Source organism: Euprymna scolopes, chromosome 26, assembly GCF_053919585.1.
Source record: "Euprymna scolopes isolate OS-2025 chromosome 26, ASM5391958v1, whole genome shotgun sequence".
NCBI lineage: Eukaryota > Metazoa > Mollusca > Cephalopoda > Sepiida > Sepiolidae > Euprymna > Euprymna scolopes.
The window spans coordinates 70,363,446-70,379,571 of NC_136507.1; the positions used below are offsets into that span (position 1 = coordinate 70,363,446).

At 36.9% G+C, this 16,126-nt stretch overlaps 1 protein-coding gene across 4 annotated transcripts in view; it reads left to right on the forward strand.

Annotated features, from left to right (window-relative positions):
- The first annotated feature begins 790 nt into the window (after positions 1-790).
- The window catches only part of LOC145248152 (DNA-dependent metalloprotease SPRTN-like), a 70,457-nt gene continuing 55,121 nt past the window's right edge, over positions 791-16,126 (forward strand). The window contains exon 1 of one of the 4 annotated variants that reach the window (XM_080109975.1): positions 791-1,059. In XM_080109975.1, the coding sequence (XP_079966101.1) occupies positions 893-1,059 (167 nt within the window). In that variant the 5' untranslated portion in view covers positions 791-892. Of the gene's footprint in view, positions 1,060-13,759; positions 13,867-16,126 lie in introns of those variants that run through there. The other 3 variants (XM_080109974.1, XM_080109973.1, XM_080109976.1) reach the window with 3 other exon arrangements.

Sequence of the window (16,126 nt, forward strand, 5' to 3'; positions counted from 1 at the left end):
TTGAACTTGAAGACGACCATGTTGTAGTCAGTTGGAAAGCAAGAAAATGGTAGAGTTCCACATGCGTGCAGTTCATGGAATCTACGTTTAGGTTTAGGCATAGATAAAGAGTGGAGAAATTATTGATAGTGGTTTCAGATAGATGAGTGTTTTTCGTGAAAGTAAGGCCGGGTGGGGGGGACCATAGATTGGGGCTCAGACGAGCACTTACCATGAAAATAACAATAAAACAGAAACAAGCTCGCAACGTTTTTTCTGTAGGAAAGAGATTGAAGGGAAGAGAAAAAGGCATTCCCCCACTAGATTACGAAGTCTATTTTGAGCTCTGTCAAGTCAGTGTTGCTGCATTCGATATTCAACTTTTTACAGATTGTCAAATGGAGATATTTACACACTCCATTGTGTCGCATTGTTTAGTAACTGTTCATCTACAGAACTTACAGCTGGATGCCCGGTGGCTCACACCCTCTATTTCTGTGTGGTAGACCACTTATCTTTTTAAAAGCATTTGTCATCAATCTTTGATCTTAGGCAGCTACAGGGTGTAAATGAATGTGACAAAGAAAACCATGACGTGAAAAATAATAGCCATACAGGATTCGAACTTGTGTTGTCTTTGACTAACGAACTGCACTGTCAGAGAAAACCGAAATTATCTTCTTTTTTTTTTTTTTTTTTTTTTTTACAGCTATGCAAATTTTCTCTTTCTTTTGTTTGATTTGGCGAATGAAATGAAGATGAGTCGAACGCGAAGGTTAATAGAATGGATATAAAACGGAAGAAAATGGCTGGTGAAAAAGAAATATTTATTTATTTATTTATGAAGGGAAGGAATCGGTACTAAAGAAAAGAAAAACTAAAAAAAAAACGGTCTTTTTAATAGACAAAAATTATGGAAGCTGCAGTAATAACTATTTCCAAAGAGCAAGAAGTCTTTAAAGACTTTGAAGAAGAATCTAACGAACGTCTCGCTCGTCTGTTTCGTGCCTGCGATGATGAGTACTTTTGGGGAAAAATGTCTAAAACTGTCAAGATTCGCTGGAGCAAGCGAATGACTGAGTAAATATTTTTTCATCTCTTGTATTTTTCTTGACAAATGAAACTCTGATGCTTGTGCACTTATTTAACCGTGCTATTAAGTATTTTCAAGTTAAATTCAAATTTTACGATATCTAAAAGTGTTAGGTGAAAGTACAGAATAGTTATAAAACACCCTCACGTTAAGAATGGTTTTATAAATAACGTTTCAGTACCGTTCAAAGAATACATAAATACCTGAAATTTGTTGGTGAGGCTACTTGCTGCCAGAAATTTATGATCACACATAATCTACCCCGGCAGTTTCGGTTTAAACGTAATTTAAATTAACTTTTAGTATCTTAACGAATTTCATCGTTTTAATGTAAGGTACTTTTTCATTTACCGACCGACCCGCAGTTTCCACGAAGTTCCTTGGGTGTGCTCTCGGCCGCTGACGGGAATAATCGAAAGCGGCCGATTTCAAAACCTTAAACCGCCACGTGAAAATTATAAACAGGGAAAACACGGAAATACAAATAAAATTACAAACGTGTATTTAACTGTAGTCTTCAAGATTCAAATTTCCAATTTATATAAAGTCATCTTCATAGATTTGTAGACGGCGCATTCGTTCGTTAAAAATTAAAAAACGCTCGGACCTTTTCCGGTTAGCTCGTCAGCTCCAAACGAGCCAGAGCCAACTTCATGGAAACCGTGAGTAGATGAATGCAGAAACGCCTAATATAAACCAACAATACTTTAATTTAATTAAACATCATCCGATTTTTAAAACATTGAAAATAAGTATAAAGCCACTGTTTAAAAATATTAATCTCGTTAAAAGAAAAATTCGTATCTCTATAGATTACGGGCCGTGCTGAAATAATAAACCGGGTTATTTATTAACCCGAAGAGGGCGTTTTTAACTATTCTGCACTTTAATGTAACGGTAAATTTTTACTTGCTTTCCATCTTAACAATCCCGTTTAAAATTACCTTTTGTGGGTTTTCAGGTATGCTGAAAACTAATATCGCATTTATATTTGCCGCAAAAGTATTCCGGATATCAAGCAATGAATTTCCTTATGTCAATATTGGTGGTCATTGTGGTACGCGCAAGTGCGCATTTTTTTTTTTTTTTTTTTTTTTTTTTTTTGTGCATACAAAAGCCACTAATGATAAAGGAATTGTATTGCTTAATATCTGGAAAACTACTTGTTTACGGTAAATTTAAATGCGATATTCGTTTCAGCATCCCCGAAAATCTATGCAAGTCCTTTTTTAAAGGTGATTAAGGTGGGAAGTCTACCCATTTAACAAGATACCGTAAAAATGGAATTTAACCTGGGGTATTTAGCAGACTGATACGACTACGTGAAAAAATATACAATGTTATCGTAGCCAATCAAGGTTACTTTTCTACCTACCTGGTTAATTTCAAGTTTTAGGTGCTAATGCAGAGAGTGATCCGCTATTTTTTAATCGTATTTCCACGTTTAAAGTTTATTCAATTGTAAGGGTAAAGTACAGAATAGGTACAAAACACCCTCCCCTCCCATGTTAAGAATGGTTTTTTAAATAACGTTATTTCAGCACAGATCACTCTCTGCATGAGTACCCTTACTCCTTCCTTCCGTTTTGGCCGTGCTTAGTTTTAATGCTTTTTGGAACATGAAAACCTAATTTCAAAACTATGCTTCCTTTCCCAACAAGAACCCATCGCCATCTTCATTCAAATTATCTCGTAAAACCTTTGAGATCAAATAAAAAGCATTAAAATTAAATTACTGAAATTTTAATGTTTTTTTTTTTAAGGTGGGTGCATAATGGGCACAACCTACTTTACAAATTAGACATTTGAATTTCATTTTTAATGGGATTGTCATTGGACACCAAAATTTGAATCCAGATTTAGCCTTGAATTTTTTTTAAGAATCAAAATGTGGATTTGTAAAACTGGAATAAGGAGATATTTTTTAACCTTGGTAATCAGGCATAAACTTGGTGCTACAGTTCTGGTCAGGAAAGTTTGCCCGTCCTTGGACTTGTGTTCTGTCAAATTTATATTTGATAATTTTCAACAAATTTCACATTGAGTTTTTACTTTCAAGTTGGCAGTACTTAGCAGATGAGTTTTCTTTACGGTACGTTTGTGTATACACTAATTTGTTGCAAGAAAGGTTCTTAATTTTGATTTCAGGAATATCATTAAAACAGAAACAGGCAAGATTATAGAAAACATCACTACATACAGTAATCTGAGCCGCCATTTTGAAGGTATAATTGGCTTAGTTATGAGAATACATTTTATTTTTGGATCATAAAGAAATTGTAAATCTGAGTTCCTCTTCAAAAATTAATTTGTCAGGTTTGCTTCTGCAGCCATCTTGAAAATTGGCAGCCATCTTGAATTTTCTGGTGGTTCTTTTAAAATGTACGTCCTGGACGTCATTTGTGCCAATTTTGGTGCTTGTGTAACTGAAAGATTCTGATATTGAGATAACCTGTCCCACTATACGTACGTTTGTCTGTACACTAATTTATTGCAAGAAAGATTTTTGGTTTCAGGAATATCATCTTAAAGCAATATACGTCTTTTAAATTTCAAACTTTCAATAAATTGTGAGAGGATAAAATGATCTTAATTTATCGAATTTCAGTGGTTTGTTACATGAAATTAGTTTGTTTTTGTTTTTTTTTTATATAAAACAACGCACGTATTGTATGGCGCATGTCTAGGGAAAGACAGCCATAATTAAATACCCGTACAAAAATTTGTATTGGTAAATTAAAACTATGCAAAGCAAGTGTTGGCAATGACAATCCAGTCTAAGAACATTTTAAGTAAACAAAGGTTAGTAAAACATTACTTACCTTTTGCTTCGGCATGTTTGCGTATATTAATGCGATAGACATTGTAAAGTTGCATGTTTTGTCAGGAACAATGTAGGAGCTGTATGATTGTTTAAGCGACGCCCAAGAAAATATCGGTAATTACGTCATCAATGGTGAATTTGACCGAGCAATTGCGAAATGAAATGAAAAAGGTCGTTTAGACTGATAACTGTTTTCTGGAAATGTTTTTAGTAAAATTTACTTTCTATGGTTTTCTAACGTATATAATGAAGACTGGTCTAAACTTTTTACTGCGTATGTTTTACTCGCCGTCGTGTCAAATGTTTTCATCTTTGCTAGGACTGTACTTCAGTATATTTTTCAATCTTTTAGTCTATATTTTCATAAAGACAGACGAGACTAAGTTTCAGGGTTTCATAACCTTGAAGTTTACTATCTAACTCTAACCTGAAATTTTACAAATAAGCTAGGTACAAAAACGCGTGGAACACTTCGTGACACATTCTAAAAATTATACACCAAAAGTATGCCGTCTGGTATGCACAAATGCCAAACGAAAAGAACTATTACATTTGGAAATTAAGGATTTCAATTTATAAAAAAAAATCGTCTGGTAAAGTCACGTTGATTCAGCTCCGTTGTTAGAGCTGTTTGTCGTGCCTACGTCATGTATGCACGTCTATGAGTGTTTATTCAGCAAGACTTCGTTTCGTGGTTCGGTCGCTTTACATAGCACTTTTTAACGGCTGTGAGAGGTTGCAGGGAAGAGAAAAGGGCATCCCCCACTAAGCCACGAAGCCTATTTTGTACTCTGTCAAGGCAGGATAGGCTGTTTTTAGCAGCTCCTGCCCATATGTGGCAACAGTACTCCATCCTTGGACGTACTTGGCTTTTTATATAAGTAGAGAATTGTCAGCAGTGAGATCTTCTGGAGCGGTAGAAGGATCCCACTATTTTTCCAGCGACCTTGGCAAGACTTGATGTACGTGTTCCATTTCAGGTCAAGAGTAAAGGTCAAGCCCAGAAGCTTAAGCTGGAGGCAGGTAAGCTAAGATATTGTGCATATAGCGAGCTGGGATGAGTGAGCGTCTTTTTCAACTGGAAAATCCGTCAGAAATTGAATAAAAATTTATTTCTGTATAGTTATGTTGAAGCTATAGTTGCTGCGATCACATGTAACTTTCAACCGACCCCTTCCTCAGATGGTTTGGAAACTAGCAGTATTGGAGTTGACATAACCTCGAGTTGTCAATTTTGTTCCAAAATAAACCTGTCCACGGCCCCATTCATCTATATTATGCCTCCGCAACAAGCTGAGATCTAATTTGCAATTGTCATTTTTTCCAGCCAAATCAAGATTCGGCCAACAACGCATCAATTTACCATTTCCTGTCGATAGTCACTTCGCTCGACTTTAAAAATAACCGTTTTATTGTCTTTGAATTTTTTTTATTTTACAAGGGAAGCTACCACTTATTAAGCTTTATTTTCGAATAGGCTTAATGAGCGTAAGGCAGTCACAGACAACAGCATACTGATTGTTAGTGGTGGAAATTGGTTAGAATTTGATTAAGGGGATGTTACAAAAAAAACTTTATATTGAAGTCGAAAACCATTTAAGCTGGAAAGCAGCCAAGCGGAACAGTTCTAAAGGTGGGACAGTTCATGGAATCTGCATTCGAATTTAGGCACGGGAGAAATTGGTTGTAGCTAGACGAGTGACTTTCTGAGTTTGGTAGGACCATAAATTGGAGCTCAAGCTTTCACTTGCCATGAAGATAACGATAGAGCAGAAACAGGCTCTCAAAGGCTCTTGAGTCTCTTCCGTGAGGAAGGTTGTAAGGAGACTAGGCCACTGTCTACTAGGTTTCGAAACCGTCAAGGCAGGATAGGGTGCTTCAAGCAGCTCCTGTCCAAATGTGGTCCTGGATGTGACCTTAAATTATATGCAGTGGTGAGGCCCCAGCTTGCGGGCTTTAGGGAGTGTGGAGCCACCCTTTAATTACCATTGATCCCAGGTCCACTCTGACCCGAAGTGGTAGTACCTGTTAGGGTCCCAACTATGGGTTAAATAGAAACCGATTTGAAAACATATTCTATTGAAAAAAATTTAAATCCTTGGATTCGGCATTAAATAACCCGAAAAGGGTTGATATGCCGTAAAACGAAAACAACCAAATAACCAACCTGTCTAAATGTGTCAACAATATTCTATTTTAGGATGTATTTGGCTCTTATACAGATAAAGGATTGCCTCCAGAGAGAGATGCTTTCTAAGGTGGTAAAATGACGCAGCCATTTTTCTAGTGACCTTAGTAATAGACTTGTCAATTTCAGATCAAAAGTGAAGGTCAGACCTAGAAGCTTGTCAAAGCAGGGAACCTTTTTGATATGAAAGCCATTCATACTAATTGGGATCAAGTAGTAATCAAAGCGTTTATGAAAACAGAACTGTTTTGAATGCGTTAAAATTAATCGGCCACCTTTTGCACCACGTTCTCAAGGTCGGATACAGATCTTGGTCTTTGAAGTTTTGCCATAGACGGCAGTGTCGTTTGCGTATGACAAATGAACTTAAAATGTGATTTGAGAGATCATTGAAGATGGGAAGAGTTGGGCCCAAGGTGGATCCTTGAGGTACGTCAGCATTGATACTTTGAGCTTCGGATCAAGATTCGATGGTTGAGAAGATCCTACAACTACAAATCTTGTGCAGTAAACATTTATGCTAAAACACTATTAAATGCCTTTATGTCAAGAGCTATTGCTCTAGAGGAAACTTCCGTCGGTAGATTGAGATTGTTAGACTGACTTCCTCATCTTGGTTATTGTCACAACGTTTCGGCCGTTTTGCCCTCCGGCCTTCATCGGGTGTTTTGTATCGAACTGGGGAACCGTTTGTTAGGAGTCTCGAACCCAACCCTTTATTATTACGGGGGTACCGTGTTCGGACTCCAGCTAGGCTCTGGGACATAGTTGCTGATTCTGTTTTGAATCTTACTTTTCACTGCCTTCGTTCAGGATTGAACTCGGCACCTTTGGTTAACTGTAAACTTTGATACAACGTCTAGGACCACTCGACCATATGTCACTAGGACAATTCTTAGTTGTTTTTTTGTTAATGTTAAACCTATGTTATTCAAACTTTTCTCTATCAGGTGTCTAAATTGCATTCACCTCTATGCTTGGTTTGCTTAGTAGGCTATGTCCGAGCATGTGAGCTGTTTCTTTAAGTTTTCTCACTTTCCAGTGGGTCTCTGTTTATTTTTACTTCATCCCGTAATGATAAAGGGTTGGGTTCGAGACTCCTAACAAACGGTTCCCCAGTTCAATAGAAAACACCGGATGAAGGCCGGAGGGCAAAACGGTCGAAACGTGACAATAACCAAGATGAAGTCAGTCCGACAATCTCGATCAATGAAAACACCTCATCTCAAAAATACAATTACTATTCCGTCGGTAGATTCACTGATCCTATGCAATTACAGTCCGTATATCAACTAATCTCGCAGGACAAACCATATTGCTTGTCATTGAATAGGTTGTTTTTACTGACGTGATTGGCAATTTCTTTAACACTGATTAAGCAACTTGATTATGACGCGCAGATCACTAATTCGTCTGGTCTGAGATGCAGAAGACAATCTCCAATATTTTAAAATACTGAGAAAACTGAGGTTTTTCAAGGTGTTTGGTAACATTTCCCCTTTTAAAAACTTGAAAGTCGATTGCTTAAAGCCGCTCAACGCATGCCATAATTTAAAGCGGATGTTAGCTTGAATATGATCATGTTCTGTTTCCAAACTTAGTTCGTTTCATTGTTTCTCAAAAATTGAGAAAACAACTTTGATGGTTCAGAATTCAACCTAATTTTTAAGTACAAATTTTTATAGACGTACCTGAAAATTAAATGGTCATATTCCAAAACCACATAAATTGATAAATTAGGTTCTTTGGGTATATTTTCGAATTCACATAGATTCGAAAAAGTTGTAAAATCAAATATTCAAATGTTACTATAACCAATAAGTTATTTTGCAACCAACTTGTAACATTTTATGTAGTTTTAAATGGATTTATTGAATCTCGAATATTCTTTACATCTTTTGAGTTTCCAACCAAGATGCTTGCTGTTTTGTCCTTTGTCGCCCTCGTTTTGGAATTTGACAATTTGGGAGATTCGCTTTTGGGAGAACAATTTAGTTAATATATATGAAAGGTACTGTTCAAATAGTTAATTCTGACCTAAGCGTTAAAAAAATGAAGTTTTTAATCTAGTTATTTCCCCCTTTAAGCTGAGATTTTATTTCTGTTCAAATTTCATAGATGACTTTTGTTTCCAAAAACGTGAACAATGGTCAATTTTCAGGAAAGTCGTAATTAAGAATATTTGTATCTTAAATGTGACTAAACCCTCCGCCCGGCAAGGTTTTCTACCTGACAATTTCGTGTATGTACAGTTCGTATATCAAAGAATTTTTCCTAGGTTGAAACGTATCTAGTACTTGGTTCGGTGACGTCATGCTTGGTTGAATGGATAAATACTGATAATGGAATCTGCTAATCCAGTTATGAACCTTTTCTCTAGATGATTGCAAAAGAAAATTGTGTTCAAAGAATCGTTTACGATGAGTTCCATTAACTTAAAATAGGTTAATATGCCGTAAAATAAACTATTCAGTTATCACGGGCGCATCAGAAAATTGCTATTCCCTTTCATGAGAACCATAACACTGAATATTTAACGATTATAGAATTGCTCCAGTCTCGAACCCGATTTTTCTACGTATTTTGGTCCGTTAAATATTTTAATTCTAAATTAAGGTTTGGTTATGGTTAAAAACTGTTTAGAGACGGTTGATTTGTATAAAATTACGGAATGTTTTTACTTTCGTAATTTAAGCTAGTAGAAAGTTTGTTTCTGCAAGCTTAAATGCTTTTGAATAAATGATCGAACACGTCAGATTTCAATCTAATAATCGCACTACTGATTTAGTGGCATGTTTTTTATTTTAATGGTTTAGGTAACGTAGTTAAGCTCATAAGATTGGTTTGTAATCCCGTCTCAGATTGCCGAAGTTAAGCGACAATGAATCTGGTCAATACCAAATGGGTAACCATTTGGAATACCAAGCGCTGTATGTGGAAAGACGACGCAGCATCCGAGTAGAAAATAGTTCTAAAGGTTACTTTAGAAGGTTCATACTGAAGTACTTGCTAATTTACACTTTTGTTGACAAAACAGAACCTCTTGGAAGTTCTGTTATGTGACTTTCTCCGGAGAATATACAGTTCGTGTTTAATAGGTCTATGACAAGAGAATATTATTCTGACTTTGGAGTATATATCCGGCACAGTTAGACACAGTTAATCAACGGAGAACCACATCTCTATATAAAAGCATAAGATATCAACGGATACATTAAAGTCTAAACAAAAAGAATATTTTGTTATAGACCTATTAATACAATAGCGTGTTTTGTGTCACGCTTACATCCGAGTCATAATTTTACCGTGTGTGAAAATTCAAGTTAATGCACCCAGTTCATATGGATATATTTTTTAAATTACAATTTTATAATATATTTGGTACTTGTACAGTTTAGTCAGACATTAAAAAATGAAAATATCGAAAAAAGGTTATATTGTACTTATCTGTTTTGGACTGAAGGTCTCCGAAAAAAAAATTCATTTAATTTGATTGAGTAGTTTTTTATTTTACAGCAGAAAAACGTTTTGATGAGAGCGTGTTGAAGTCAGCCATTACAAAATTTGTTGAACGCGCCAAAGGGAGATAACTCCAGTTAAAGCGCCGACACTCCCTCCCCATCTTTATTAGCTTTTCTTCCTAAAAGTCGAACCTTTTGCTCGGAAATTGTTTTTTCGCGGTAAAATAAAAACTACTTCATGAAATTAAGTGATTTTTTTTTTCAGAACTTCAGACTATAACGAGTATGTACAATAACTTTTTTTCAATATTTTCATTTTTTAATGTCTTGACTAAACTGTATAAGCGCTATATATTTAAGCGTACTTTATGACTGGACTACCCCGGCGTCCCTACCAGCTTAAATATTTCTGCCGTTTTAACAAGAGCGACAACGTCAGCGTCTCCATTTACGCTGAACATCTACAAAATGTCAGAGCATTAATACATTACGCATGAGTCCTCTGTGGAATTTCCACATGTCCTGCCAGTTTATTAAAGTAGCAGGCTGTCCGGAGAATCTCATTTTTGGCCCGCCCGTCGTACATAGCGTCGCCTATGACGCCATATACGGTATCACCTGCTATGACGCCATACGCGACTCGTAACATGTACAAGGTGAAACGATGAAATTGTCGCCTTAGAAATGATTCCATTTCTGTTTGAAAACGGGGTTTTATATATTGCAGACTATCTACTAGTTGACAGTTGTGAACAAATTTCAAAAAGGTAGCCCTCTATCATGTCTGAAAGTGACAATGTTTAACGAGTGAGATTGGAGATGCGCCGCTGTACAACTCATGCTCTCTACTGATCTAAGTTATGAAAACAGGAGCATTTACCAGCACCGTCAAAATGCAAATCTGGACGATTCAACGCTTGAGGGCACAGCTCAACGAAGTTTCCAGCCACAGTTATGGTCTTTGTGATTTCGAGTGAGGGCTACATCATGCCACCTCACATCCTCGAAGTCGACTTGAGTCAACACCAAAGTGTACCTGGATGTGCTGAAGAGGGTGATTCCCTGATGCAATCAGGTGGCCGCTGGCAACCCTAAATGGGGCAGCAGCACTCTGCACTGGCCCACAAATCCAGAGAGACCCAGGCTTGGCTTCAGTAGTACTACGACTTTGTATCCTTCTCTCGCTGGCTCCCCTCTTCCCCCGACCTGAACCCGCTGGACTACGTTTTGGTTATACGTCGAAAACATCACGAACATGACCTCCCACAACAAAGCCAGCCTGATCTTCGCCATACGCCGAGTATTCGCCGAGCTCCTGCCTGACGCTTGTGGAAAAGGCATGCTCTCAGTTCCGAACCTGTATCGAGGCGGTGATTGAGGCTAAAGACGGCTAAATTTAATAGATGTCAGCTCTACTACATAATCAAGTTACCTAAATTTGTTTGTTTTTTTGTTTGTTTTTCTCAGTAAGTTTTCAAATAAAGACGTAGTGTTTTTAGGGCAACAAGTTTATCATATCGCCCTGTAATAGAAGCTATGACGTAATTGTAAACGGACAAAGGAATACGGGTTTATGATAGATTATACACTTTAATAACGTGTAGCAACGTGGACCGTCGGGTTAGATAAAACGTAGCCAGCTGTTGCGTCATTTTAATGTAGTTGAATTGTGATTTGGAATAAGTTTGAAAATGTAAAACTAGATAAAAAAAAAACAACCTGATTGCTGAATAAGATAGAACGTTTAACGAACACGATATTATGATTGGCTGAAAGTTTGAGCAATTGTTCATCTTTACTTTCTCATCGTAGAAAGTTCTCAGTGTATGCAACGGAAAATTATGTGCGCGTGTGTAGCCCCTTCATGAGTTGGGGCATCCTATCGGGTGCCAAACGTTCACCTAACATTAGCCGAAAGATCCTAAGATTCTAATCCCTTTCTGAGTGCGATTGTTTGTAGCTCTTGTATTTGGTTCACGGAGTATATTTGCCAGGTAGTTTTTGACATTTTTTTTTCTTCACGAGTCCAGTTGCTCCTATAATTAATAATGGAGGACTTCCTAAGATTCCAGCTAATTTTCATGAACTACATAAGACTTTGGTATTTCGTTATTTTTCCTCCCCACTGTTTAATTCTGCATTGTTGGACATTATCTTTTCCCTTGTACTCTATCACTGTCAGGTATAATAGTTCAGTTTTCTCGCTGCGTAGCTATAAGAATTGCATAGTCGTAGTGAATGGTGTACGACTTATTTGCAACTGCTCTTTCTAGTATTTGCTCAGGATTTGCTATTACATTCGATATTAATTTTTTTTTTTTATTCAGTGGAGATATTTACTAGTCTCATATCGTGCCTGTCCCCAGCATAAACTGTACTTGTCATTACCGACATCACTGATCTTAAAAACATTGGTCATCAAGCCTTGATTTTTGGCAGCTATTATATTATTCTAATTATAGTAGAGCGTTCCTCTTTTTAGCCAATCTACAAAGTCTTCCTTATAGTCCTGGGTGAATTCACCCAGAAAATACTCGACACGCTGGCCCATTCTTCCCGTTTTTTGCCATGGAAGTTCTTGGTATATTTTGGGCGATTCTTCGGGCTATATTCGTAGCAGGCTTGTTTTCTGATCCTGTCTTATTTGTAAGACCGACTTGTCCAAAATATTTGACAAGTTTTGTGATGAATTTTTCTGCTGGCTCTTGTTTCGTGACATTGATATACTATTTTGAAGTTGAATTCGGGGAGCTCATCAGATATTGCCCGGTGCTCACAATAGTAGCACGATGCTGATCAATCTTTGAGAAACCCATACGTGCTGCTCCTCTGGGCGGATGCAGCACAGACACTAGTTTCTGTATTCTGTACAGTTAACATTTTTCGCCTTTTACTGTTTAGTCTCATTTTATAGCCCATCACTGTCAAAACTGTTTTCACGGGCATGGCTAATTGGTTTAATGGCTGTAACCTTTTTGTTTGTAACCTTTTTGTTTGTAACCTTTTTGTTTGTAACCTTTTTGTTTGTAACCTTTTTGTTTGTAACCTTTTTGTTTGTAACCTTTTTGTTTGTAACCTTTTTGTTTGTAACCTTTTTGTTTGTAACCTTTTTGTTTGTAACCTTTTTGTTTGTAACCTTTTTGTTTGTAACCTTTTTGTTTGTAACCTTTTTGTTTGTAACCTTTTTGTTTGTAACCTTTTTGTTTGTAACCTTTTTGTTAAATTTTCTTTACACGCTGCATATTTTTACTGACATTTTTTTTTTTCTCATCTTAGCATATTAAATTGAATCTCTATGCTAAGACACTTCTAGGTCATTGATGCCGGTATCTTCGATTTAGGTTTTCCGTTTGGACCTTCACAGCTCTGGAGCACTTGCCACATTGTCCATGCCAAACTGTATTCAAATACATTTTGATAATTTATGTGCGACCTACAAGAGTAGCGTCTGAGCTGCCTAAGGATCTCCATGAAGAGCAAGTGCTTGACTCTTGGTCTGATCTTGTTGACAGTCCTTCCTTAGATTGTAGGCACTGCCTTTTGAGTAGTTTAATGGATCTATCGCCAGACAAGAGTGAAGAAAATAGGGAGTCTCCTTGGGAGATTCCTCTAATGATATTGGCATTAGGGATTGACAGGTGACGGAGTTGGGAACTTTGCTCTGCCTAGACCCTCATAGGACATGGAAGCTGAGCGTAATATCGTTAACATTGTCTTATTTTGGGTCCAATTGTTTCACTGCTGGAAATTCTTGTCCTTGCATGCTGAGCCACTGGCTGCAAAAAAAAAAAATAAAATAAAATAAAAACTTTAGACAGGAAACTTTCGATCGTGCGAAGTAATTTTTGATGTGCAAACGTAAATGGGATCTGGTTAAATGGACGCTAGTACTTTAATTTTAAAAAATATTACTGTGTGAGCCGGTATTGTATGAAAAATGTTATTCCGTTAGGCATAATTTTAGCGTGGCTTTTTTTTTTTTTTTTTTTTTTTTTTTTACATGTACTGTTTGTCAATTTATGAGATGCATGGCAACCCTATAAAAATGATTGCGGTATTTGGTCATTAAATATTAATCCAAATTAATTAAATTGTTTGTAAATAGCTTTAAAAGTTGTGGGAATAGAAATTCCCAGACTAACTCGATTGTCGCCCTTTACCTCTGATAACCGAAGCGCGATACAGCCACGTGACTACCTGTCTCTCCCTCTTTCGAGCTGAACGCTCGACCAGTCAAGATGTGACAGAAACCGCTCCGGTGGCATCAGCCACCAACAGCGGTCCTGACTAACCGTCAGCCTCTCGCAGCTATCAATCGCAAGTAACGAAATCTTAATGAACTCTCATTCTTTCTATCTGTACTCTTAATATTTCTCATGTAAATAAATTGCATTCCTTCGCTGATATATACCGGTATGTTTTCGTCGTCATTATGCGACCTTGCTTTTAAATCCTACCATCCAATAGATTTAACTAAACCCATGGGGACAGGATCGTTTATCACACAAACGGACCATCCTGTCCCCTCTACAAAGCTTCTAATTTTTTAAAATAGATTAGAATTAGCTCTGAATTATAAATCCAGAAACTACTTCCACTTGACAATTTGACTACATTGAAATTTAAATTTCGAACTGTCAAGTAATCTTAACTATTAAAGACTACTGATTTGCTTTGAAGAAAACAAATGCATGCTGGGGAAATTCAATTAATTTGTTTTTGGACGGGTTTAAATTTGCTTTAGTACTTAAGGTTATTGCATTACTTCAAGAAATAATCTATTTAATAGTAAATAAACGGGCGAAAAACTCTGTCGCATGCACAATTGTATTAATCTATTATAAAAGGGGCTAAACACATTAAAAGGAATGGGTTAAGCGGTAGATTTTTCTTTTTTTTTTTTTTACACAGACGTCACCACTTATCAAGGCCGATAGGCCACTCAAGGATAAGGGTTAAAGAGTGTAGTCAAAAGGACTATAGTAATCGATAGTAATGGAAGTTCGATAAATTTTGTTAACTTAAGTGGAACGGCTCCTCAGAAACTTGTTCACGTTGGACTTGAAGAAAACCATATTATAGACAGCTGGAAAGCAGGAAAACTGAAGGCAATTCCACAGGCGTGCAGTTCTAAGAAAGCAGCTTTGATCATGGAATCTGTTTAGGTTCAGGTACAGATAAAGAGTGGGGAAAATTATTGATGTTTTCAGCTAGTCTAGTGTTTCTTAGATAGATGGGAGGTTGGCGAGAAGGACATAAAATGGGAAGAGAAAGGTACTCAGAGGAAGGAGTTTTAATATAAAGGCGTTAAATTCACTTTAACTGTTAGTTTTTATGGTATCGGGCAACACCTAGTAGTATACAGATGTAATTCAAGATTACTAGTTTAAAAAAGGCATTCGATCAGAAACCAAGTGAAGTTTTTTTTTTTTTTTTAAATATTTTTTATAAGAATTCTGAACGCTGTATTACACAAGCGCATTAAAGGTTAATCACTTTTTTCTATCAACAGGTTTCGTATGCGTCAAGTAGTTATTTGATTCTATATAGATACATTCACTAAAAGCGCATTTTGTGCATAGCTAGAAGGGAGCAGAACTGGTGTGTATGAAACTGTTTGTGTATGTATACGATGTTGACGGGATTTTTTTTTTTTTTCTTTTTTACAGAGATCACCACTTATCAAGGCCTGGAAGCCACTCGGGGATAAGGGTTATTGCAAGTACATTACGTTAGTGAGTAGATTTGAAGTGTTTACTTAAGGGGGCGGTTCATTAGGAATTTGTTAACATTAGACTTGAAGGCATCCAAGTTGTAGTCTGGAGGGAAGCAGGCAGACGGAACAGTTCCACAGGCGTGCAGTTCTAAGAAAGAAGCTTTGTTCATGAAATCCGCGTTTTGATTTAGGCACAGATATAGTGGGGGAAATTTTTCACAGTGGATTCAGCTAGACGGGTGTTTTTCGTGAAAGATTGGCGAGGGGGACCAGGGATTGGAGTTCAGACGAGCATCTGCCATGAAAATAACGATAAAACAATGATAGGCTCGCAACGTCTCTTCTGTGGGAGAGGGGTTGCAGGGTAGAGAAAAGGGCATCCCCCACTAAACCACGAAGTCTATTTTGTACTCTGTCAAGGCATGATAGGCTGTTTTTGGCAGCTCCTGCCCAGATATGGCAGCAGTATTCCATCCTTTTCAAAGTGGTAATACTTAAAGATGTCTGGTTTTGTCAAAACTGAAAGCAAATGCGAAGCCTCGTATAAAGTGTGACCAACCAACACTTAAACATTCGGAAACAAGTTTTTGTGAATTACATTTTCGAAATATATCTTGATTAAATTTTGTTTCACGGTTTTCATTTTTACATAAAATCTGACATCGACTTGCTATATTGTTCGACATATGCGATCTTTAAGGATTATCTTCAAAATATTAGAAACTGCATATGGTAAATTATCAGTGCATGCAAGACACTGGAGAAATCTGTATCTACTAGGTAAACCAAGACAACGTATATTAATGTGCACGCTTATCTCGTGTGTATGCGTATATTTATGTCTAAGCTTTAGACCAGGGGTCTC